Raw genomic sequence first — 24565 nt, 5'->3', positions numbered from 1 at the left:
TTGCATCCTAGTCATGCCTGGTATTTTTGTTTTTTCATTTCCCTGTGGAATCAATAAAGTATTTTTGAATTTGATTTCACTGCTGACATAAGTAGCTGAAGTACAAAAGCTCACTGAGTAGGGCAACATGCTCAGTAACCTGAGAGTTCTATCAAAGCGGGTAGGGCGATGCAATGGGGGGTACCTGCTGGGTTGGGTCAGGAACCCATTATAACTGCTTACAGTTCTAGTTTTTTTTTTTTATTGGTTTAATCTCAGATAAATATCACAATTTGACTGTAATGAGATCATGTCCATTCCAGTGGACGTGGGGTTCCTAAAAATAGCATTTTCTAAAAATCTGTCAACCTTGAACAGAAAGTGATGAATTGTATTGGTGTGAAGAACGTGGTGCTGGTTTGTGTCTGTCTTCTGACGCTCTTTGTTCTTTAAGCAAAAAGGGAGGCTTTGTTTAGCTGTGGAGCCGCGGCTAAAGCAACGAACCAACAGTTTCCTGGCAGACAGATAAAGGCCGCAAGAGACGGCTTTGTCAACAACAGCTTTTTTTGTTGCTTCGCCGGTTTGAAGGTGTGAACTAGTTTTTTTTCTGTTTTTTCTTTCTGAACAGCAGGAAAGTTGAAGATTATTGCTAGGAAATGTCAGATCAAGGACAATGGCTAAATCTGCTGATTTTTTGCGCTTGATTTGCTTGCTTGATGGCACTCCTTCCAGATGTTTCACCACAAAATGAGTTTCTCTTGCAAAACATTCTAGGAATTTTTTATTAGGTTTTTTTTTTTTTAGAATTTGATTGTCTAAGCATTAAACATTGCCAAAAGGTCAATATGATCCTGACCTCAGTTCCTGGTCTTAGTTCATTTATGGGAATAACAATGAATAAGAAATATTTTAGGAATTTCCAACATTCTTTGGGGCAGTATCTGCATCCAGTAGTTGGTAAGCAGAAGGTTTTCTCGCTGAAGGATCTCGTAAACTAAAGTGCTCATATTCTATTGAACCACTTGGAGATGTTGACTTCTTTCCTATATATAATATGGCAAAACAACATATTGAAAAGTTACCTACTTAATGTTAATTTACCAGTTTCACGAACCCAAATAACAAGACATCACGTGGGATTTCTCAAGGCTCCGTTCTCGGTCTACTTTAATTCAATATTTACATAACCTCCCCAGATAACATTTTTCAGAATTACAACATTCACTGCAATTTTTATGTTTATGAGATTTATTTCTTGTTTTGCTACTTAAAGGAACATAGAAGCGATTGATTTCAATCCCAAAAATGGATGCAGGTCTAAATCCACGTGCCATTGTCGATTCAGACCAGAATTTTACTTAAATCACATTACTAAATCTAAAACTAGTTTGTTTTTTTTGTTATTGCCTGAAAAAAATGTTTTCTGTCTAAATGGGACACAGAAAAACTAGAGTTTCCATTTCTGATTGTTGAGTCTGATTCTTTTCATCAGATTTTGTACGCCATTGCTTTTTTAGCTCAAATGTTCCATTTTTCTTTTTCTTTTTTATGCAATGCCAAACATTTTACAGTTTTTTTTTTAACTACAATTTACAGGGTTTCCCTCAGTGTATTATAAGCCTGGGGCCCGCCATGCTTTACTAGCCCTGCCGCCAGGCTAAGCATTGCTTGTTTACGTTTCTAGGAAAAAAATAAATAAATAAATAAAAAGTTTTTTAAGCCGGACTGCAAGCGTCTCTTTTGCTCTTAGAATTTTACTAGCATAGCAGATTTATTCCTAAAGGATAGGTTTATAATAGATAGGTTTATAGTTTATGCATTTAAACCCGACAGCGCGCGGACTAATCACACAGCTGGCGCCTCTGCGCTTTGAATCGTGCGCTGCCGCTGCTTTACCTCAGCGGGATCACGCACGCCTCCTTTCACTCAAACTGGACACAGGATGACTTGTATGGATATTTACATCAACTTACTGTGAAGAATTATGATCCTTTGGAGAACTCTAGGTAAGAGTTTAAAACCCGCCATCTTTGCTCTGGTTGCATAGCTCAAAGTGAACCGCAGGAATAACTTGTAGCGAATTCAGAGGTGCACTTTGTGGAGTGGTGAGAATGATTTATATTTGTAAACGAACAATTATATGCAGCGTTTACATCTCAACACGCTGCCCAGCGTATGGCTCTGTGTCTGTCTTCCCTGCAAAGTTTATGTCTGTGGTCCTGGTTGGCCGGAGAGTTTGTGGATAATGAGCAGCACTAACCTCATCATGCAGGTTCATCCCGGTGAGGAGCTTTCGGGCTGCGCTCTCCTCGGAGTCACGCATCACGCTGATTTTATATTATTTTATTATTATTTTTATTATTATTTTTCCAGTTACACAATGCATCAAACCATATCAAATGCGTTGTCTACTTAGAGTTAATGCGTGCAGCCACGCGGAGATCTGAGAAACTCGTCCCATAAACTCGACCAACCAAAATAGTTTCTGTGACGATTAAAAACTCAACAAACACGAAATGGAAGAGCTACTAAAGCCACATTAGCAGCATTGAATTAAATCTCCCGTTTGTTGCGCGTACCCATTGCTGCGTAGTGCAGCAGATTACCTCATCATGCAGGGCCGGTCCAAGGCTGTATGAGGCCTTGAGCAGAATTTGACTTAGGGGCCCCTTTTGTTGCTAAAATACCAGCACCTCCAACAGCTTTTGTGTTAGATTTAGTGAAATATGGGAGAAGGGAGTAGTTTAATTGGCCAGCCTAAAAAGCAATAAGTTATAATCGCAGTTTACTAATTTGTATTTGTAAATTCAAAGATTAAACTCACAGCAACAGATTGTTGCTATGGGAACAAAACAATCTAACTATGAATATTGTTCTTTGAAGTTTTACAAAGTAAACTTGCCAGCTCCTTAAAATCTTGCATCTAAATGTTAAACAATTTAAAATCTTTTAATTTATGTATGCCTAAACAATTGAATCAAATTTAACAGCATTGATAATCTCAATAAACAAGTGTTACATTTATGTATCTGTGGTCTGTGTTAAAATATTAGTGTTTATGGGGCCCCTGAAGCCCTAGGGGCCTGATGGAGCCACTGACTTAATTTGGATTAAACAGAAGTGCAAATTTGTTGTTTTTAGACTAGTTGTGGGTTTAAATAGCATTTCACTGGAGATGTTTTCCCATAACATATAATTACAGAGTAATACTTTTACATTTCCTGTCAACTTAACATCTTTTAATACAAAAACCCGGTAGACCGCCGGTGGACCGCCTCGACGCCCCGACCACCGGGCTTAGCAAGTTTTCGGGGGGAAACCCTCAATTTATGTTTTTAAAGTGATGTTTTTATTTCTGTTCTTTTATTTTTCTTGCTAACTACTTTGAATTGGTTCTGTCTGGCATCAATCTGAGATGCAGCCACCTTATGGAAGGAGAGGGATTAAGTACGGTAATTAAAACTTTATAATGAAACCTTTGACAAGTAAAATGAACCCAGATAAAGTGATGCGGAACATTTTATATAGTTTTTGAGTATTTTTATGTGCAATGCCAATAATTGTCTACATTTTGTAGGTTTATCTGAAGCATGTTTCACACTGAGGAAGAAATAATTAAGAAAACACGGTAAAATAAAGTGAAATATCAAGGCACCGTTTCTATCTCTCTGTGATTAACAAATATTAAACTTGTCGCGCGGCTTTTTCGCCCACTGTCGCCATTAATTCTGAATGAAGCTGCTGGCACTTTAATATAAAACTTGATAATATATGATTTATTCAGTGTCATCACTTTTATAGCTAGAAGAAGGCATGAATGTTATATATCCCCACGTCTAAAAATGGACTTTATTCCCAAGCCGACCATTATTTTTTGATTGAGGAGTTTCATAAGATTTGAGCCTTGATCAGGGTGACGCAGGGTCAGCTGGGTGAATCTGATTGGTCCAACCGAGAATGGACAAGAAGGACAGAATGTCTAATATCTGACTGTGTTTACTAATATTTTATAGAAAAAGTAGGATTAAGAATTGAAGGTCTGAGGTTAAGCTGCAGGAAGGAGGTTCAGTGAAGGTTAGACGAGACCAGAGCAGAACAGAGTCCTTCTTTCCCCATGACTCACTGGATTCATTCAGAAAACCCACAGAGAGTTAGTCAGCTCCTCTGCTGATCAACTGCTCTGTGGATTCATGTTTGCGTGTTCATGAACAAACAAAACACATACATGCACCCACACACGAATCTGGAAGGAAAACCTCCTCAGTAATGCTTACAAATTAAATTGAATAGCAGATGTCTGCAACTTTTCCTTTTTGTGCAATATTAAATTAACCATAAAGGTAAATATCAATATTTTTTTTTTTAAATGCACCGATCAGATTTTTGTGACAGATTTCCGATCTCTGGATACCAATTTAGGACCAATTTTTATTATTCTTATACCGAACTGTCATTTATTATATGTATTAGAAGTAGACATTATATTTATAGTTGTTGTGAAACAGGATTTTCCTCATATTTCATAATTAAGGCAAAAAAAAGTACAATGTTCCCATTATTATCACATACTCTATCTGTACTGTAAAACACTGTATGGAGCTGTATTTGCATTTTTGCAAAGGTGAACGTGGGGTTTATGTCTTCTTCGGTGGTTTTCATATTGTTTCCTTTAGTTGTTCTTAGTAAGCGCCACCACAGGCCAAGAGGGGGACAGGCTTTTCAAAGGGTTTGGTTTGTTTCACACAGTGCAGTGTGAAAGCGAACCTCATCAGCTGAAAATGTAACAAAGGCTGTAACTTTGCTTCCCTATAGAGCCAAGTCTACCGGTCTATTAGTAGGATCATGGGCAAGAGATGTTTGCATTTACGATTCTGCTCATTTAAAGGACAGTTAACATTAATCAGTAGCATACCAGCCATAAAAGCTGATAGCACCGTTAGTGAAAATACTGGCTAAATCTAGTGATACAGTAGCATAGTTCTGGGATTAGCTTAGTTTAGCTTGTTTGTATCCAGTGGTGTTTCATTTTAGTCCTGGCTGGGTTCTTCTTAGCTAGCATAATGGAGTCATAAATGAGTAAGGAAAAGAGGGGCAGGTGTTCACACATACAGACTTTTTTTTAACCGGTTTGGCTACGTTTTGTTTTAATAACATAATTAGCAGCTAACTAACTCGTTTTGTCGCTTGTACTAGTCTTGCCTCAGGCAGTTTGGGGTGTGTACCCTGGTCATTCAGGAATTACATACATATCTTTTTCTTTGAATCGGTCCTGTCTGGTTACTTTGGGTGGATCAAAGTGACAGGAGCAGAATATGTGCTTAAGTTGAGGAAGAGTGACATCTAATTATAACTTCTGACAGAACATGATGTTGAGGTATATTTGAGCTATACTTGTCCCTTGTGACATCCTGCTGTCTTTTCAGGGAGTCTGAAGACAGAAAACTAGTTTAGTTTAGAGTACAGACTTCAGATCAAAATTCCATTTTCAGTGAGATGACTACAACCTTGCTGCTGCTTTAACTGCATAAATATTTTATACATCTCTCTTATAGCGGCTCTTCTTTCCTCGGAGACAGATCCTTGAGTTAGCTTTAAATCTTCTATTCTTCATGGTTGGTGAAATATGAAACATTCAGCGGACAAATTGGCTTCACATTCTAGAATGACTCCGCTCATGGGGGGCAGCATGTTGTAATAGGTCTGTTTTGTTTGGTCTAATTTCTTCCCTTTGTAGGATTTTGTTAATTTTTTTTGGTTGAGTCATTGCTTGTTTGGATGTTGTTCCCTCTGGTTTGGGTGCTGTGAAGCTGGAAGAATTCTTACTTTCTTTTTATTAACTTTTGGACAATTGTTTTCATGACAACGTGGTTTTGCTTAGCAATTTCCATGGAATTGTTTCATCAAGTGAATATATTTTCCCTCAGTTTACCCATTTCCACCTGTTCATAGTTGTTTCTCTTGGTTGCCAACTAAGCATCGTCAGGTGTGACCAATTGTCGATAGCAAAAAATTGCATGTGATTTTATATAAAACATTAAAACCGCAAACCAAGAACGCACCGTTCCACTCGGTGTAAACACATCACCCCCACCCCAGTGACTGGTTTTAACTGGCTCACTTCAAAGTCACCTCCTGCTGAAACTAGGAGCCATATTGACCCTACGGGCTAAAATTGGTGACAGTAAAGGTGGACTCTGGACACAGTTGAAAGGAAGAGTGCTCCTCATTTGGTTTAAAAACTAAAAAGACTTTCATATTATCAATGTCTCTTACATGTAAAAAAAACAAAACATTAAAATATGTGTTCTGACAAATCCATGTCTTGTTCATGTTTGCATTTCAGGATATTTGACCATGTATCAGAAAGAAACTTGGAATATGTACATTTTTATTCTTAAAAAAACCAAAAACAAAATATCAACTTTTAGATTAAAGGAGGAATCGTTTATAAACTAATCCTGTTTATAACCTAATCCTGTTTATAACCTTATTGTACTTTAAATAAATGTCTTGAAGGAAGAACTCAGACAGTAAGAGGAAATGGTGAGCTATCCTCTGCCCATTTTACTTTTTTACTTTATATAAATGATCTTAATAATAATAATAAATAATCATAAATGATCAGTATGCAATGAGTCTCACATCCAAATGTAATCAGTCGTTTATATTTATGCAGCTGCTAAATGAATGGCGGCATTTAAATACCAAGAAAAAACATGGATACTGTGGATACTGTAAAGCCTGATTTCTGTTACTGGAGAAAAATTGACAGTTGTGTCTGAATACAAATATCTAGGATAAAGAATTGATTCAAATCTTACCCTATTAAAACCTAATTCTGTTTTAGTGGGCATTTTTTTCTTTTATTTCCAATTTTGACTTCCAATGATTCACCCCTCCCGACCCCACTAAGGGACAAGGGTGTAAGAAAATGGATGGATGGACTTCCAATAATTCACTGCCTGCTAAAGAGCCCCCTGGTGGTTGAAGAAAACTCCACATATAAGCGGCTTATAGTCCGGAAAATACGGTATATGAAAAAAAAATCTGAATGCTCTCTGGTGTTGTTCAGGGGGCCAGACCAAATGTGGAGGCGGGCCGGATTTGGCCTGCGGGCCGTAGTTTGGGGACCACTGTCCTAAACCTTATCCTTATCCTAACGCTAATCCTTACATATCTAACCCTAACCAAAACTCAATTCACACCTTAGTCCAGGGGTCCCCAAACTTTTTCCTGTGAGGGCCACATAACTTTTTCCCTCTCTGGTGGGGGGCCGGAGTCAGTTTGTAACAGAAAAAGTGACGTTTGCAGGAGTGCCTAAATGTAAAAATGTATTGTTTTCCAGAAAGCACAATCAAATAACATTCTCTGGGTTCTTCACAGAAAAAATCCAGGAAGGATTATAGTCCGTATTTTCCAAACTATGAGCTGCACTGGACTATAAGCCACAACCCCAAGGTTTTTTTTTTTAAACCAGTAAACATACACATATAAGCTGCAGATATCTCTGCAGCTCCAGGTTTTCCACAACGATGCAGCAGCAGCAGAGGGGGGCGGACACCCAAAAATTGAGTCAATTGAATATCACATTTATTAGGGTTGAAAAAGAAAAAAGTTGCCAAGATTAGATTTAACAGAACTGATTACGGTAGTTTCCGAACGGTAACTGTAACAGTAAAGTGCTGATCCTTCGTGTTGCTACTAGCATGTGCTAAATCAGCGGTCCCAACCTGCTTATTACAGCGGACCGGTCAAGACTTGGACATTTTGTTGCGGCCCGGGGTCAGAGGGGGAGGGGGGGTGAACAGTCAGATAAGGTTTCTGCATGTTGGTGTTCCCATTAAATACTGAATATGCCCTATTTGGGTTGTCTTGGCCCTTTTATCGCAACCTGTGGGGTTTTTCCTGACTTGGAACGAGAAAACAACCTGTTGAATGTGACGGGTAGCCAATCAAAAAGCGCGGTGACGTAAGAACAGAGGGGAATCCCAAACAGCTGACATATTGCGCAACTGAGAGTCCGGTGGATATTGGAGATGATATGTGGATATGTTTATTATTAAATCTAAAGGTCATTATTATGTTTATTCAGTTAAAAATGTTAACTATGAAAAAACATATTCACCTCCAAACCATAGTGCAGCAAATAGAGCGGCTGCTCCAGTCGTCTTTCATCCACCGCCTTTTCTTTTTGTTCTTTATCTCTTTAAATGAGTCCACAAAATATCACTATTGCTTCTTCATCGTCATCCGTGTTTGGTTATTCTAAATTCCCGCTAGGTTGGGGGTTTTACTGAATTATCCTATGGAATCGGGATGTTCGTGACTGAAATCGGTTCGTGTTGCTCCTGCCTTGGACACACGAACCGATCAAACAGGTGGTGTACTTTTATCAGTTCTGTGGTCACAGAGGTTTGGAGAATCGGCCAACAATTCTTAAATCTTTCCATCTAAACCAGACTTAGGACTCACAAGCTCTACTCATCTCCTCTCGACCACTGCCCAAATGCTCTCTGACATTGGTCGCTATGGTAACATTTATATATCCCTTCAAAATAACAGAAGCGCCACAAAAACGAACATTTTACTTTCATGAAAATTTTAACTCACRATAATGACTAACGGGAGYCCTGAGCTTGTTTYTCTGCAACGAGACGGTCCCATCTGGGAGTGATGAGAGACAATAACACCCGATGTGTTGCTTATATCCGCAGCCTGCTTGGTCTCTACGTGGCGAAGCAGCTTGAAGCTTCATTGCCTCATTAGCAGCCGGTCGCCTCATGTTACGCAGAGCGGGCTTGTAATGTGGGAGTCACCTACCGGTTCGGGATAAATCCATCTCCATTCCCTCCCGACCCCACTAAGGGACAAGAGTGTAAAGAAAATGGATGGATGGATGAATGGCACTTCCTGCTAAAGAGCCCACTGGTGGTTGAAGAAAAATCCACATATAAATGGCTTATAGTCCGGAAAATACCGTAAATGAAAAAAAAATCTGAATGCTCTCTGGTATTGTTCAGGGGGCCGGATCAAATGTGGAGGCGGGCCGTAGTTTGGGGATCCCTGCCTTGGTCCTAAATCTGACCCCTGATCCAAAAACAGCATTTCCCCTTGTGGGGGCTTCAGTCCCCACAAGGAGCAGTGGGTCCCCACAATGTAGTATGTGTCAGGWAAATGGTCCCCACAAGTTATTACAAACAAACGCACACACACGCACGTTTGCATGACTATCTTTGTGGGGACAGGCATGCCATTAATATGTAACATCTGTCATCCTGTCTGACTAGTTGGACCCAAGCCTCCTGTAGACGTTTGAGACCGGTGGATGTAGTTTGTTGTTTGACACAAGCCATGTAGGGGCGACTGCTGTAATATTTGGAAGTTGTAAATACTTTTGGCAGTTCCTCTTTTTTTCTTGAGTCACAGTCAAAACATTTATTTTGACTTATTAGATTAATTAGCACTGAGTAGAGAAGGTCATTATGGTGCTTTTACCTTACGGGTTAGATTAATGTCGGTGTGAAGGGTTACTTCACTGACTGTTTCTCTCCTGCTGTTTTGGAGATAAGTCCAGAACAGCAGGTCCAGAATAGGCGGTGAGCTGTGTGTCTTGATCCTCTGCACACAGCATCATAAGTGCATCAAAGAGTATTGTCCTGACAATGCCTCACTCTGTATCTAATATTTCATCTCATTCATGTTCTCTTCTAGTTGATGCATTTTTTCCCCCTACTCCCTCTCCCTCTTGTTTTCCTTTGTGTTGCAGATCTAAATATTACTCTTTGATCTTTTTTTTTTTTGGTATGGCACATGAATGGTTGTTCATCTCTGTCTGAGAAGTAAGTCTGAAAATGGATGCCTTGAATATTTAACCTCGCCGTGAGGCTTTAGTATTAATTCACAGATTCTAACAGAAAAAACTAAGTACATCACAGATTCATCAGGCAGATATTTTTAGGAATATGAAGGACTGGAATTTGAAAAAGCAAGGAAAACTTCTGCCTAAATGCTTGATTTCCTTTAACTAACATAATTAGGTGGTGTGCTGAATGTCAAACTATTTCAGTTTACTGCTCCATAATTTAAGATAATAATGTGCACTTACAGTATTTAAAAATCTAGTTTTAGTATATTTGAAAAAAATATAAACATTTAATAATTTCCCTTATTAGAAAATAGCACCTGATAAATTGTAATCTGATTAGGGATTCAATATTTTTCACTGTTATTGTGAAAACTTTCTTTTCAAAATAAAAATGCTCACCTCTTTAGGATCCATATGAACCTCAACAAATATCAATAAATAAAAAAACATGGCTAAATGCAGTTATTGTGTGTTTTGGAGACAAGAATCATACTTTTAAATATCACTGATATTTATTAGGTAACCCATTTAAAAAAGTTTGTATTTTTAAGAGTCGTTTTCACGTAATTCACTATTTTTTTTATCATCACTTTTATAGCTCATGCAGTAAATACCACAAAATATGCTAACATCCTAAGTTCACATTGCCCACCACAGTCATCATCATCAACATATTTTCTAGATTTTTTGGAACATAATTAAGTGTTTGCCTTTTGTTCCCACCTAACCAATAATCATTATGTTGCTGTGCCAAGTGAATTATGAAATCCGGCTGAGTGGAAAAAAAATAGAGCAGACCTCTTTACATTTTTGTGAAAGTCAACTTTCTGTTACAAATTGTACTTTAAATAAATGACGCTTCTCACAAACAATGTGCAGAGAGGTTTCCCACGCATCTATTAAAATGTCAACAGAATTATTGATTTGGAAACATGGGTACTTCGTGTTCTTTGGTAGACAGGAAAATTAAAACGATGCTTTCCATCAACATCATTCTCATTTTTAGATAATATCTCTATTGCAACCTTTTGATAACTCTCTGACACTCTAAGCTCATTAGGAGGACAGTCATTAGGAGGACTGTTTAAAACACCATTTCAATACATGAATCAAACACCTGTTGTGAATTTTGCTCCTTGTGAAAGAGAACAGCAAGTTGTGGAAAAAGTACCGAACCACTGAACAGTTGGACATGTGCATTCAAAAGTTTAGAGGAAGTCACTTTAAATTCAATCTGCAGTGGTCTTGAGATTAACCTAAGGTATTCCTTTATGACATGGAATTATAATTTGGAACCTGGAAGGAGAAATATGGAGCACACTTGTTGAATTTCTCTGCATAGCAAGCCCACTCACAGCTACGGCGTAGGTTTGACCGGTCTTCCTCAGGCCCACATGACTGATGTCCCATCATCTGTATCTGAAGCTTGGGATTGGAAATTGTGCGGCCTCCGTCTGTGTTCACACTGGGTTCTGAAAGGGCGCACACAAAGGAAGGATTGAAGGACTCAAATACAAACAGCGACTGAGACAAACAACAAGATGGTTGATACAATGTTGTGGACTGCAGGGTGGTGGGAGACAGAAAGACTTCTGTCAGAGTAAGGAGGAGGGTAAAGGCTGTCAGGGCCAGGCAACTCCAACATCAGGAGAGAAGAGAGGACAGGAGAGAAGTCGACAGCAGCCAAAGCAACTGATAAAACGTAAAGAAAGCACTTCTAAGATCTCCTGACTTGCTTGAATGTGGAAGTATTACATCTTTAGGAAATAGAAGATGTGCAAAGACAACAAAGGTGGTTAAAGACCAAACACCTGAACGTCTTATAGCTTTTTTATTTCCTTCTGTGTGAAGAATGGGTACCTGCTGCAGCCATTTGCCCTCACTGGAGGCTGGTCACGAGCCAGTCGCCATCAAACGTCACGGCGTCTGGTCAAAAGCTCCTACAGCGGTCACTAACCTTAGTGACCGTGAGTTCTCCACCTGGGATCTCATATGTGACGCAAGGTAAGGGAGAGTTCCTTACACAGCATGGCTAATCATCGAGCTCCATGGAAATGCGGCCGCTTTGTTGTCTGGTCTGTGCCTGAGGGACATGAAATATAATGTAGCTCATTACCTCGCTTGTTACCTTGAGAAGCACCATTTCCAATGGTACAGTAACTTGCATTGTTGCCACATAATGAAATATGTTAAGTGTCGTTTAGTTTGTCAGGTTCATGGTAGAGCAATGGGATGTAAAACGTGAAAGTAGAAACATGACATGGAAGTAGACACAACTGAAGATATTGTTGCAAAAATACAAAACCGTACAAAAGGTTTTTGGTGTAGTTTCTAGTGCAAATATCTTTGTTTTTTTGAAACAAGAAGCTCTTTTTTTGAAAGACAGTTTTGTTTACAGAGACTTCATAATTTTATTTTATTTGTTGTTGTTTTGTTTACTTATTTTAGATATTTAAAATGTCTTCCAGTTCCAGTGTTAAGTGTTCTTTAGAATTTAAATTTACTAATCTTTGAGAATTTATTTTTACATTATTATGTCATTACCATTATATTGCTTGAAAATTCTCTCAAAACAACATTAGCGTTTATCGCAATAACTTTTGGGACAATTTATCGTCCAACAAAATTTATCGAGACAGGCCCACCAATGGAACAATTACTTTATCATCAGTATTAAGGGATTATTTGCTTAAAACAAGCTCCTATATCTAGCTGGAAAGTTTCTTGTAAGTTAGTTCTGAATTATTTCTAGTGTACTAAGATATTTGTTTTAGAAACCAAACCAAAAATACTTGGTTAAGACTTCACACCTGGACACGTACCATCACCAAGAAGATGTATCTTCATTGATGCGTATTTCTGTTTATTGTTAACAGGAAAACACCCTCAGTCCATTTCAGCTAAATAAGAACTGTCTGACAGCTTTGGGACCATATAGACGGTAAATTACCGCCTGCATTTTGACACGGACAAGTCAGAGGAAATGGGGATCACAGAAAAATACGCTTTTACCCAAAGGGAACTGGCTGTAACAATTTAGCTCCCATTGTTGCACTTTAGATGTTATTTCAAAATCCATACAGAGTCTGTCATCAGTTTGGCTTGAAGCTACACAGGCTGTACGTCACATTTCACTTTAATGTTTGAAACCACAGATGCCCAAATTCTTTACATTGCAACACATCAAAAATGACCTAAACATGTAGAAACTCAATCTTATTTGCCCTTTTATTTAAAAAAATGTTTTTTTGAAGTTTAACCTCCTCTATATAAAGTTGCATGTAATAAAATGTCTGAGCAAAACCCTTCATCCACTTGAGCAGTATGTTTCCAGCTCTGACTTTGCCTTAAAAATAGATCCAAAAGTATTTAATAGTTCATTTATATCAAAGCTGGAGAAAAAGCTACATGCAAAATAGATTTTTCTTCACACCATCTGATCTGTCATCTCCTGGTTGCGAGCATGACAATTTGGAAAGTAAACACAAACATGCAATAGGTCTGTCATCTGGACCACCTGACCACTCCAGTTTGGATCGTGTCAGATAAGCATCTTTAGGCCTGGAGGCCATTCATCAGCCGAAGCTGTGGCCGCTGATAAGTCCTGAACCATAACTTGTACTGACTTTATCAGATCAGTTAAGAGACTAAAACTTGTACAGCTGACTGTGACACTTAACATTCTTTAACAACATTTTTTCTACCGCAGTAATAAACTTGAGCTTTTATAGCAACTTATGTTGACTATGTTGAACTCAGCTGCCGACAGTCAGAAATGTTCAGCTCAGTTCAGTTCCTTTATTTGCTTTGCAGCATTTCAAGTGAGGAGAACAATATAAAAGTACTTAGACTACGTTAAAAACAGAGAAAGCATACAAGTACCAATTCATATAAAACAGAATTAAAACATAGTTACATAGCACAACTATGTATGTTAACTCTAGTTTAAAAAGTACTATATATATCAAATATTTCTTAAAAAAATGTCACTTTGTAATTTAACACCTGGAAATTGGGCCTCTGTCTCTTTAAGAAACTCATGCTCTTTCTTTCTGAAACTTCACCTTCAAGAAGTAATCTCAACCTGGCTCCTCTATTCACCCTTTAACAATGTTTTTACCACTATTTCCCTGAGAAGTAGCTCATGTAATGAGTTCAGCTGATGTGCAGTTTACTAATTGCTGCTGGCTAGTCTGAAGGAGCTGAATTGGGGGTAGACGCAGAGCATAGCTGGTCTGTGAGGCGGAAGCTTGGAAACTGCAGCTTTGAGGAGGAAGTGCATCTTGAAGGCGGGGCTAGGTCCACCCAGGCATTTTACACAGCTGAATGGTTGCCAAGGGAGATTAAAGGATTTCTCAAACATGCATGAAAAAATCAAAGCAATATTTCAGGTATGTTTTTGATGAGGGAATAACATCATAACATGAAATAAAGTAAAAGTAAAAAAAGTTGACTTTACACAATACTGTCCCTTCAAACTGCTAAAATGTTGTGTTGAGCATAAGGGAGAAGACATTTTGATCTCCTCGCTGTGGCATTTCTCAAGAAATCACCGCGTTCCGTATGCCTTCATAATTCATACAGCTCCGGCGAATGAGGATGTTGAATTTGGGTTAGAAATGTGTTCCACTTGAGAAATCTCTAAGACGACACAAAATCAAATCCCCCTGATGTCGCTGTGAAATCGCATGAATATGGAAATACTGGCATAAATATACAAATCGGCGACAACGAGTCGGTATCCAGTGTATTACAGCGGTTTAAACCACAGAGCAGGAAATGCTCATGTTCTGCACTAAACCATTTAGCTCTTTGTGTGATTGCCTTTGCACCGTTTGTGGGTGTTGCTCATGGGAGACATCTAGTGATGTCAGCTTACATATCTGTTATTTGTGGACGGCTGTTGCTTGTGTATCTGGAGAGGGAAGTCAATTATTCATAAGGACTGGTTTATCCGCTTAATGTGGCTCTTGATGTCGTCGTTGTAAAATATAGGAACAACTCTGGTTTTCTATGTCAGACTTCCACTTTTTTGAGGATTCTTATTATTATTGTAATAATATTAGCACTGCTGTGACAATATGTGGTGCTCACCTCCAAGTGGCTGTTTAGATGTCAGATGTGTCTGTCTCGTCCCTTAAGTGGCTGATAAAAGTTGCCTTTTGTAGTCTTAGAACAAAACAAAACAAAGAGATAAAAAAAGAGAAATCCATAAAGTATTAGAAATAGGATCCAAGTGCACTTCAGAGTGCAGTGTCTTTCAAGTGTTTTTTGATGGGCTAGAAACCTGTCCAGGGTGTAAATTAAAAGAAAAACTAAATGTGGTATTTTACTCTACTTGTAAGTTATAGGAAGAAGTCAGAATTGCCATTTTTGCCCTCAGATGGGCGAAATAAAATTTTAGAGCTAGAAATATTCAATGAGCTTTTGAAATAGTACTTTTTTTAATATAGTTTTTGATATCTACTACAGGAAATCTGTAATTTTTATAGAACAACTATTATTATCAGGCTTAAAATGAAAGTAAAGCACAAAAGGTTTGGAAAAAAAGATAGATGCATTATTTTATGTGAAATGTTGACATTTGCACATACACACCCATTCAATAAATTAGAATATTAGAAAAGCAAAAAATGTACAATTTTGTTTGTTTTGATTAAAACGTAGTAAAAAAGTATAGAAAAGTGACTCTAAAACTGAGGCACCGTAAATTTCAGATATGTTTTCAGTTACAGATGCCCAAAAACAAATATAGAACAAACATCAAGTCATTTTTGCAGTATTACTCAAGAAAATTATGTTCTTTTGTGGAGAATGTGCTTGTTTGTGTTAGTCTGATCTGTTTGTGCTCTTGGCTCTAACTATTAAAACCTTTCACTGTCAATTCCCTTTGAAGACTGACTGAAAAGGGTCACTTCAGCACGGGGAGCCGGAGCTTCCTCTTTGCTCTGACAGAGAAACGGCAAGGGAGATGTCAATACCATTTCTGTATGTCAACCCAATATTAATCTGTGATAAGTGATGCATGCAATATATAATTGCATAATTAATACAGTTCTGGCTGCTAAAGAGGGTCCAACAATATTATTAGCAAACTGTAGCTAATAAAGCGGTTGGTGTACGTGTTAAATATTCTTATTCACTGTTTTTGTAGACGGTGGTTATTCAGCCTTAGCACTGCATTAAAACACATTTCACCTTCAGCTAACTTAAAGGATTTCCCTTCAATTACAGCTATTATGGCTAAAGTGCTCGAGCAGAATTACTTCAGTCATTTTGCAAGCTAGGTGTTGAAAAAGAAATGTGTTGTTTAATATCGCTGGGGACAATTTTCTTTCTGTTACTGCGAGGTAAAATCAAGTGAAGAACGGAGCAAAAATGATGTAGGAGGTATGGTGTGATTTCAGGCGCTTGAGTTATTCTAATGGAAACTGAAAAGTACTCGTTTACAAGAGGTACACACATTAGAGGAAATCTGATGTAATTTTCTAAATCAGAATAGTAATTCAGGGTTTCTTTGATACTGTTGCCTATTGTACAACAGTTGTTTCAGTGCCATGATGGCTCCTTTTCTTTCTGGAGAAAATCCAGGTGAAATTTTACCAGTATTATAATAAAAAGTTTAGTAAAAGTGAGTTTTATGAATAGACCTACTTCTGTATATACTTCTGTGAATTCTCTGATATATTCATGGTGTATCAGTTCTCTCATCTAGTGCCAGCGGGGAAATGATTCGACTTCATGTGAACATCTATAGGAGAACAAGGACAGATATATAGAAACATGAATAGATGGATAGAAGTGGCAGAAAGTGCCACTGCTTTTTGATTTTTTTAAAAAAGCTGTTAAGATGTATTTTAATTTTCTATGTTATCTAACATTTGCTAAAAGTCATGATATTTTAAAGCTGTTCAGGCTTAACGCAGTTTAGCTGCTAGGGTGGTGCAGAGCTATTGTTCCTCACGGGTTTAACGGGATGTCACTGCGCCCGGTTGGCGACCTTTAATTTCGAATACAGAACATTCAAACTGTGACAAGAAAAATAGTTTCAACTGTAAATGAACTTGATTGATGTCGGCTTTTTTTCCCCCTCAATTGTCTCAGAAAAAAAGTACAGGGTTGGAACAGAGAACAGATTTTTAAAGGAACAGTTTCCTTTAAAAATCAACTTCTGAATTTTACTTTTCTTTCTTTTTAAGTAATTTTCTTCATTCACCCGTTTTATATGATGTGGTTAATTACTATCTATGATCAGGCTTTTATGTATTGGGAAATGTGCAGTACTCCTAACTCTGCAATATATTTAATCTTTTAAATAGGCCAAGTATTTGTGTTTCGAATTGTTTACATATTCCATACTATTGTTTAGCAATTTTCTGTTATACTTTTTGTACATTTTGTACTATTTTCTTTTCTTTACAGCTAACTATACAACTATGGATAAGAATTTCAATGTGCCTGAACTGCAGGTTAGATGTCATCCATAAATAGAAAATAAAGAACACTGAATGTTATTCATAGTGAGAAAAAAAAGATGAATTAATGATCGGTTATTATGTAAAATTGACTTTTTTGAGCTTTATATCATGTTATAATGTCATTCCATCATCAAAAACATACTCAGAGCGTTGCTGTAACTCATGCATTCATCTTTGAGGACTCCTTGAATCTCCTATGGCAACCATTTGTGGGTGCCTAAGTGTTTGCCCTCACAGAGCTCCGCCTGTTTCCACAAAGCTCCTCCTTGGAGCTGCATTTCCCAAGCCAAGCCAATTAGCAGGAGTCAATTAGCAGTTCCTGTAGAATAACAAATGTATTTTATGTATTCTATAATTATAATTCAGTTTTACCTGTTGATCACAGTCAGAAAGTGGAACTGTGACAAAAAGGCTGGACACGGACTCAAGTTTATCTTGTCGCAAAGCACCATGAGCAATTATGAAATACCCATAGGTCGCTGTTAAAGAACTATGACCAGGAGAGGCAACAAGGTGTTTGGGTGGAATGCCAATAAAAATGAAGTATTTTCTGTCCACAATTACAAATGTTAACACGCTTAGTTTGATCAACTCTACTGTGACTTTTAACCGGAACGGTGTGTTTGTGAGGGTCCTGGTGCATCTGGACTATGACAAAGGAGGACTAAGTGGAAAAGCACCTAATGCATACTGTACAGGGAAGAGAAGAGAGCATAAAGCAGGATCAAGAACTCTGGAAAAAAATATAGATATTGTTATTAATGGTCGAAGAAACCTATCTCTGTTTGCTGCCACCCTGTGTAATGTTGTAGTACTGCTGTCTGACTATAAAGGAGGCTGTCAGCTGTTCCTGGTGGGGCTACCACAAAGCTTGGCATCCCTGACTTGTTGCATTAATGGCTTTTGATTTGACATGATACGTCTTTCTGTGCCTGTGTTCCTCATTTACTGCCACATGCTGATAATATGATTCTCTCCAAATCTACATCTTTCACAGAAAATCCTTTCTTTGTCTCTTCGCTTTGCCAATGCTTTAAGACTGTGGCTCAGATCCTTTTCAAGACATCTCTTATTTGAAATGGAAAGATGTTGTGGCCGTAAGGCACAACGAAAGCAAAGAGATCAGAGGAGAAGTATTAATAGTTGGAATGTCTGTGTGTAAGTGAAGATTGAAGAATCTGGATCAAAAGATCCCTCGAGATGTTGACATATCGCCCACCCCACCACCACCTACCCACACACACACACACGCACACTCACACACACCATCTACACATCCCAATAAAGGGATACACAAGGACACACATTAATGCGTTAATGTTATTCTGTCGCCTACACTACGAATTACTTAAAAAAAACTTTTTTATCAAAAAAGATTTTTCTCTGCAGTCTCTGATGAGAAAACTGATCTGGAGTCCCGCCAGGAAGGTTGTTACTTTATTTATACCCCTAGGTACATTTGCTTTGCAGTGGTTCAAAGGAAACAGGAAATGACTAAACTAAAAACAAGAAAGTGAAAGATGGTCTCATTTTGTTGGATTTATGAGAGAAAATCTAGTCTGAGTTATGCGCTAAATATTTTTGACCCAAACAAATGTACACTCTGCAGTGGCTGCGTGATGCTGTCAGACCACAATCTCTGAGAAATATGTCAGACATCTTGTTGAATGAATGACTGTTTTGAGCTTTATAACCTGGTATTGTATTATTCCCTTATCAAAAACATACCTGGACTGTTGCCTTGACTCTTTCATGCATGTTTGAGAAATCCTTGAATCTCCCATGGCAACCATTCAAGGTGGTCTTAATACCTTCTTATACAATGCACCACCTATATACCCAATGCTCCAGTTTGGAGGCCCCCCCCCTCCAGCACCCGCTCCTTCAGACTAGCTTGCTCACCGCGCTTTCTGATTGGCTATCTGTCTCATTCACTCCCAGTTTTGGAAAACCACACCGTAATAATTGGGCCAAGTCAACAAATGACATAGCAATGTAATAATACACAAAGATACATAATATTATACATTTAGATAATTAACAACTATTATGACATATTTATGAGAGATGATGAATCTTGGTTAATGTCAAGTCGTTATAACAAAGACTTTGTCTAGGTTAATGTCAGGTTGTCATGACAAAGACATTTTGAATAATGTCAACTTTGCATTAAAAATGTCATAATCTATGACACTTTTAATGAGAACAGTGACACTTTATGACAACAGTCATAAATACTCATGAAGACTTATTCATGTCCATAACGGGTGTTAGGTCATGTTTATGACAGTGTCATATCAGTTTTATGCACACCCCGTCAAATAAAGCAAGGGAGCCAATCTTCTCGGTCCCCCCTGCTGGCCAGGTGATGGAATTGTTCCGTTTATAAGGCTGGCCGGCATGGCCACTGCAGACTGCATTTGGGTCGATTTTTTTTGTCCCTTCTCAGTGCCATTATATCATTACATCTGTTTCATGACGTGTTATTAAAGAGGAATAAACAGTATGCTCAAACTGTTTTCTTTATTTTCATTTCTGATTGTCCTTCTTCTTATGTTGCCTCATTCTCCTCCTCCTCTCCCTTCTCCATCTGTTATATCGTTCCTTAACTTCTGTTTTTTTTATTGTAAAATCTCTGCAGGACCTGTGTTATTGCCACCCAGTAGCTATTTTCAATGCTCTCGCATCTTTTACTCACCCGTCCCGTAGGAGGCGCATTTAGCAAATATTCCAATTAACTTTCAGTACAGTTCAATAAGAGTCTAGCGACACATCTTAAAAGTTTTTCTCAAACATGACCTTCCAGAAGGTAGTTATTGTCACATCCTATTTGGTGGCAACGGATTGGGGAGGACTTCCTGTAGGGTTCAATACATGTCATGTGTGCTTATGAACAAGTGGATACAGTTTCAATCTTATGCCACATACAGGGAAAAGCAGGACCAGTAATCCGATAATCTTCAGTATTTTCTCTGAGTGGGCGGGGTTTTAGTGATGTCATTAATGTACCACACCATTGTTTGAAGTTGTGCTCCCTGTTAATGCACAAAAAACATTTGGAGCAGACACAACTTTTGTGGGCACTGAGAAAAATCTCAAAATAATAGCATTGGGCTCTTTAGAGGTTCACAGAGGTCATACATATCCAGTGTGGTGCAAATTGGATGAAGTCTGTGTGATTTAGAGCCAACTGTATGCAAACGACGAGGGATTGAAATTCCCCATTCTGCCACGCCCACCAGGCAGTATTGAGAGTATTCATTATCATGTTCTGAATAAAACATGATAATGCTTCTTGCTGAAAGGGGATGGGGCTAAGGCGATGTCACCAGTTGACCATGTGAATGTTTTGAGCGCTGGTATGTAATAAGACTTAGGGAGTCTGATCCAGCTGTGACCTTGTATGATGAAGTTATTACACCAACAGGTTGGACGAGTTCGATCAGATACGATGTCTATAAAAAAAAGACAATGACGGCTTTGATCCAAAATAGCTGGCTTTTTGTTGGGTTTGGACCATGGCTCCAGGAGACTTTTTTGTAGGTCTTGACAACATTCACATGTATGCCAAGTTTCATAATTCTGGGTTAAACCATGGCTTCTGGGTCTTTTTTCAAGAAAATATTCTAGGGGGTGGGGCTGCACAGTAGCGCAGTTGGTAGAGCTGTTGCCTTGCAGCAAGAAGGTTCTGGGTTCGATTCCCGGCCCCGGTCTTTCTGCATGGAGTCTGCATGTTCTCCCTGTGCATGCTTGGGTTTTCTCCAGGTACTCCGGTTTCCTCCCACAGTCCAAAAACATGACTGTCAGGTTAATTGGTCTGTCTAAATTGCCCCTAGGTGTGAGTGTGTGTGTGCATGGTTGTGTGTCCTGTGTGTCTCTGTGTTGCCCTGTGACAGACTGGCGACCTGTCCAGGGTGTACCCCGCCCCTCGCCCGGCAGGCCAGCTGGAGATAGGCACCAGCAACCCTCCAAACCCCACTGAGGGACAAGGGTGAAAGAAAATGGATGGATGGATTCTAGGGGGTGGTGTAGAAGAATTAGGCCTCGCCCACCTAATATTGTTATGGATTCCCTTTGGGGGGTGGATAAGGATCAATCCTAGTGAGTTTGGTGTAGCTCGGTTCAAATCCATAGAATTTAGAGCCCAACATATGGCAACAGCATCACAGGTGATTTAGCCACGCCCACATCCCCCAACAAAACCATCACAGCTGATTTAGCCACTCCCACATCCCCCAACAAAACCATCACAGSTGATTTAGCCACTCCCACATCCCCCAACAAAACCATCACAGGTGATTTAGCCACGCCCACATCCCCCAACAAAACCAGTCAGTGTTTGAAACCCCATCACACCTACAGGTCCTTCTCAAAAAATTAGCATATTGTGATAAAGTTAATTATTTTCCATAATGTAATGATAAAAATTAAACTGTCATATATTTTAGATTCATTGCACACCAATAGAAATATTTCAGGTCTTTTATTGTTTTAATACTGATGATTTTGGCATACAGCTCATGAAAACCCAAAATCCCTATTCGTTCAGAAATGTCTTTCTGTGTCTTACCCTCTTGCTTTAGGGCGTCAATGATGGCCTACTGGACAGCAGTCAGGTCAGCAGTCTTACCCATGATTGTGGTTTTGAGTAATGAACCAGGCTGGGAGATTTTAAAAGCCTCAGGAATCTTTTGCAGGTGTTTAGAGTTACTTTGTTGATTCAGATGATCAGGTTAACTGCTCGTTCAGAGAACCTTTTCATGATATGCAAATTTTTTGAGACAGGGATTTTGGGTTTTCATGAGCTGTGTGCCAAAATCATCAGTATTAAAACAATAAAAGACCTGAAATATTTCAGTTGGTGTGCAATGAATCTAAAATATATGACAGTTTAATTTTTATCATTACATTATGGAAAATAATGAACTTTATCACAATATGCTAATTTTTTGAGAAGGACCTGTACATGTCTTCTGTCTCTGGCCACAGTTTCATGTTGATTAGGTCAAGGATATTTTGAAAGTTGCCCTGGGGGCGCTGTGGGGTCGTTCTGTTGCGATTTTTGTGACGACTGTAAAATACGTAATTTTCACACAGATCTGACACATCTGTCAAGTTTGGTGAGTTTTCAGATATGTTAGGGCCTCCAAAAAGCCAATTCTTTTGACGGAAGCACCATAAAAATAAACGCTATGATTACAATAGGCCTTCACAGCTCTTTCCCTGCTTGGGCCTAATTAAAGCTATGTTTTCATGGATTTCCAGAGATCTGGGCTCAGCTGTGACCTTGACCACAGGGATGAGCCAGACGAGGTGTGTTTTGAGGTTGTGTTTGTTGCATTTTGAAACCAGTGGCGATGCAGGGATGTAGACTGGGGGGCGGTCAAGTCTGTAAAACCAAGATAAGCTGAACCACAGGCCCAGTGGCACTCCTGCCATCACACACCCACTGACAGAACGATTGAGCACAGCCTGTCAGACGTCTGCGAGGCGGCACCTCTTGCATCTCCGCTCAAGGCTGTGGTGAACGTTTGATGATTTTTTTTGTTGCATTCTTGTGTTCAGGTAAGGCGTCGGTGCTTCGTCGTCTGCGTGTGTGCAAGCGTGTTTATACCGGAACAATGTCCCTTTAAGTTTTCATCCGTCATTCTGCTTTGCTGAAAATGTGGAGCACACAGCTCGTGTTTGAGTGCGTGTGCGTGCGCGGGGGCGGATAGCGTCCACCTGCCTCTTCAAACAGGAATAACAAACACAGAGAACAGCAGAACGGTGGAAAAGATGCAGCAGCGGGGTCCCCTGTGTTTTCCTTCCCTGATAAAATTGGGCTGGAATGAAATTTTACAGCAAAAACAAACAGGCCCACCGCCTCGATTTCTTCCACCCCTCCCAAACCCTTTTTTCTTCTCCTTTTCTTCTCTACCTCCCTTGCTTCCTTCCTTCTGCCCTGCCATTAGCTCCACCCTGCTTTCCTATCTTTTGTTTCCCATCCTCCTTCTGGACTCTTACCTCAGCAAAAACACATGTTGCTGGAGTTTAGTCAGATCACAGATGATGATAGTCATTAGAGCTATTTGAGTACAATTAAATTGATATACATCACCATGCCACACCCAACAACCATGAAGACTCACTTTTTTCAGAATTTATCCTTTGTGGATTGATTAGACTTTTCCTCTTGGTGTGATTTCTCTCTTACTTTCTGTTTCATTTAAAAAAAGTAAACGTTAAACGCAGCATAGCAAAGGCTCTGTTCTTTTTAGAAGACTTTTTTTTTTACTTATTATGAATGGAAAGCTAGTTTAGTTGCAAATGAATGCCACGGGCCTTCACATTAACCATTAAGATACGGGGATTAATCTTCACACAAGATAGTGATGCAAGACAGGGGTAAGTACGTGAAAACACAGTGCAAGATTTGAGAGATCACTGAGAATACACACTGTACAAGAAAATGCCACATCTTTTTTTGCATGCATTTGTTCGCTTCTTTACGAGTTAAAAACCTTCACATTATTAGGGAGAATCTTTCTTACTTTGGTCACAACGAAAAGTTCATAATAAAAAAGTGGTGACTATGTGATTATTTTACTTTAACATCAATATAGTGTACCAACAACAACTACTGGCACCCCGGTAAAAATGTTTCAACACCGACAAGAACTAATTGTGGAAGCATAATCTCAGAACTTGGGCATAATATATTTTTTATTAGAGTTTAATTTTATTTTGTTGTGACTTTTTGTTTGTCTAATTCAGTCACTCCAGCATTTAGTTCGCCTCAGCCGTTCTATCCAGCAGTGCTTGTATTCTACACGCAGACTCCATTGGTTAATAATCAGTGGCTTAGTTGTTCTGATACCCTGTAATTCTCACTTGATCAAGCCTTTTATAACATTGTACATTCAAATAAGTAACTAAAGTATGTATGATTCATGCTGACATATCGGGTAAATATCGGTATTGGCAAACACTGAAAGATATTGGTATTGTATTGGAAGCGAAATAGTTGTTTTGGGACACCTCTTTTGTCAAAACTAGAACCTTGTTACAGTTTTCTGAAAATAAAACTCCATCGGTCAGAATTGTCCACAAAGAGCCTGACCAGTTCATCTTTGATATAAATGATCCAAAAGCATGCAGCCACTGTAGCAAAGTGCGGCAACGAGGGACACCTTGGGGTCGCCACGTCTCTATGACAACCATTTATGTCAGGGCTTCGGTTCACCTCTTTATCAGAGCTGCC

At 38.9% G+C, this 24565-nt stretch overlaps 1 protein-coding gene across 10 annotated transcripts in view; it reads left to right on the top strand.

The window, feature by feature from the left end:
• LOC103465714 (pleckstrin homology domain-containing family A member 7-like) overlaps window positions 1-24565 on the top strand; it is a 152723-nt gene that overhangs the window by 14484 nt on the left and 113674 nt on the right. The window contains exon 1 of one of the 10 annotated variants that reach the window (XM_008410791.2): window positions 11518-11848. The exons of the other annotated variants lie outside the window; for them this stretch is intronic. Coding sequence (XP_008409013.1) covers window positions 11697-11848 — 152 coding nt within the window. The 5' untranslated portion in view covers window positions 11518-11696. Of the gene's footprint in view, window positions 1-11517; window positions 11849-24565 lie in introns of those variants that run through there. 10 annotated transcript variants of the gene reach the window in all.

This window comes from Poecilia reticulata, linkage group LG6 (genome assembly GCF_000633615.1).
Source record: "Poecilia reticulata strain Guanapo linkage group LG6, Guppy_female_1.0+MT, whole genome shotgun sequence".
Lineage (NCBI taxonomy): Eukaryota > Metazoa > Chordata > Actinopteri > Cyprinodontiformes > Poeciliidae > Poecilia > Poecilia reticulata.
The sequence above is the reverse complement of the archived record's forward strand: the minus strand, read 5'-3'. Positions and strand labels throughout refer to the sequence as shown.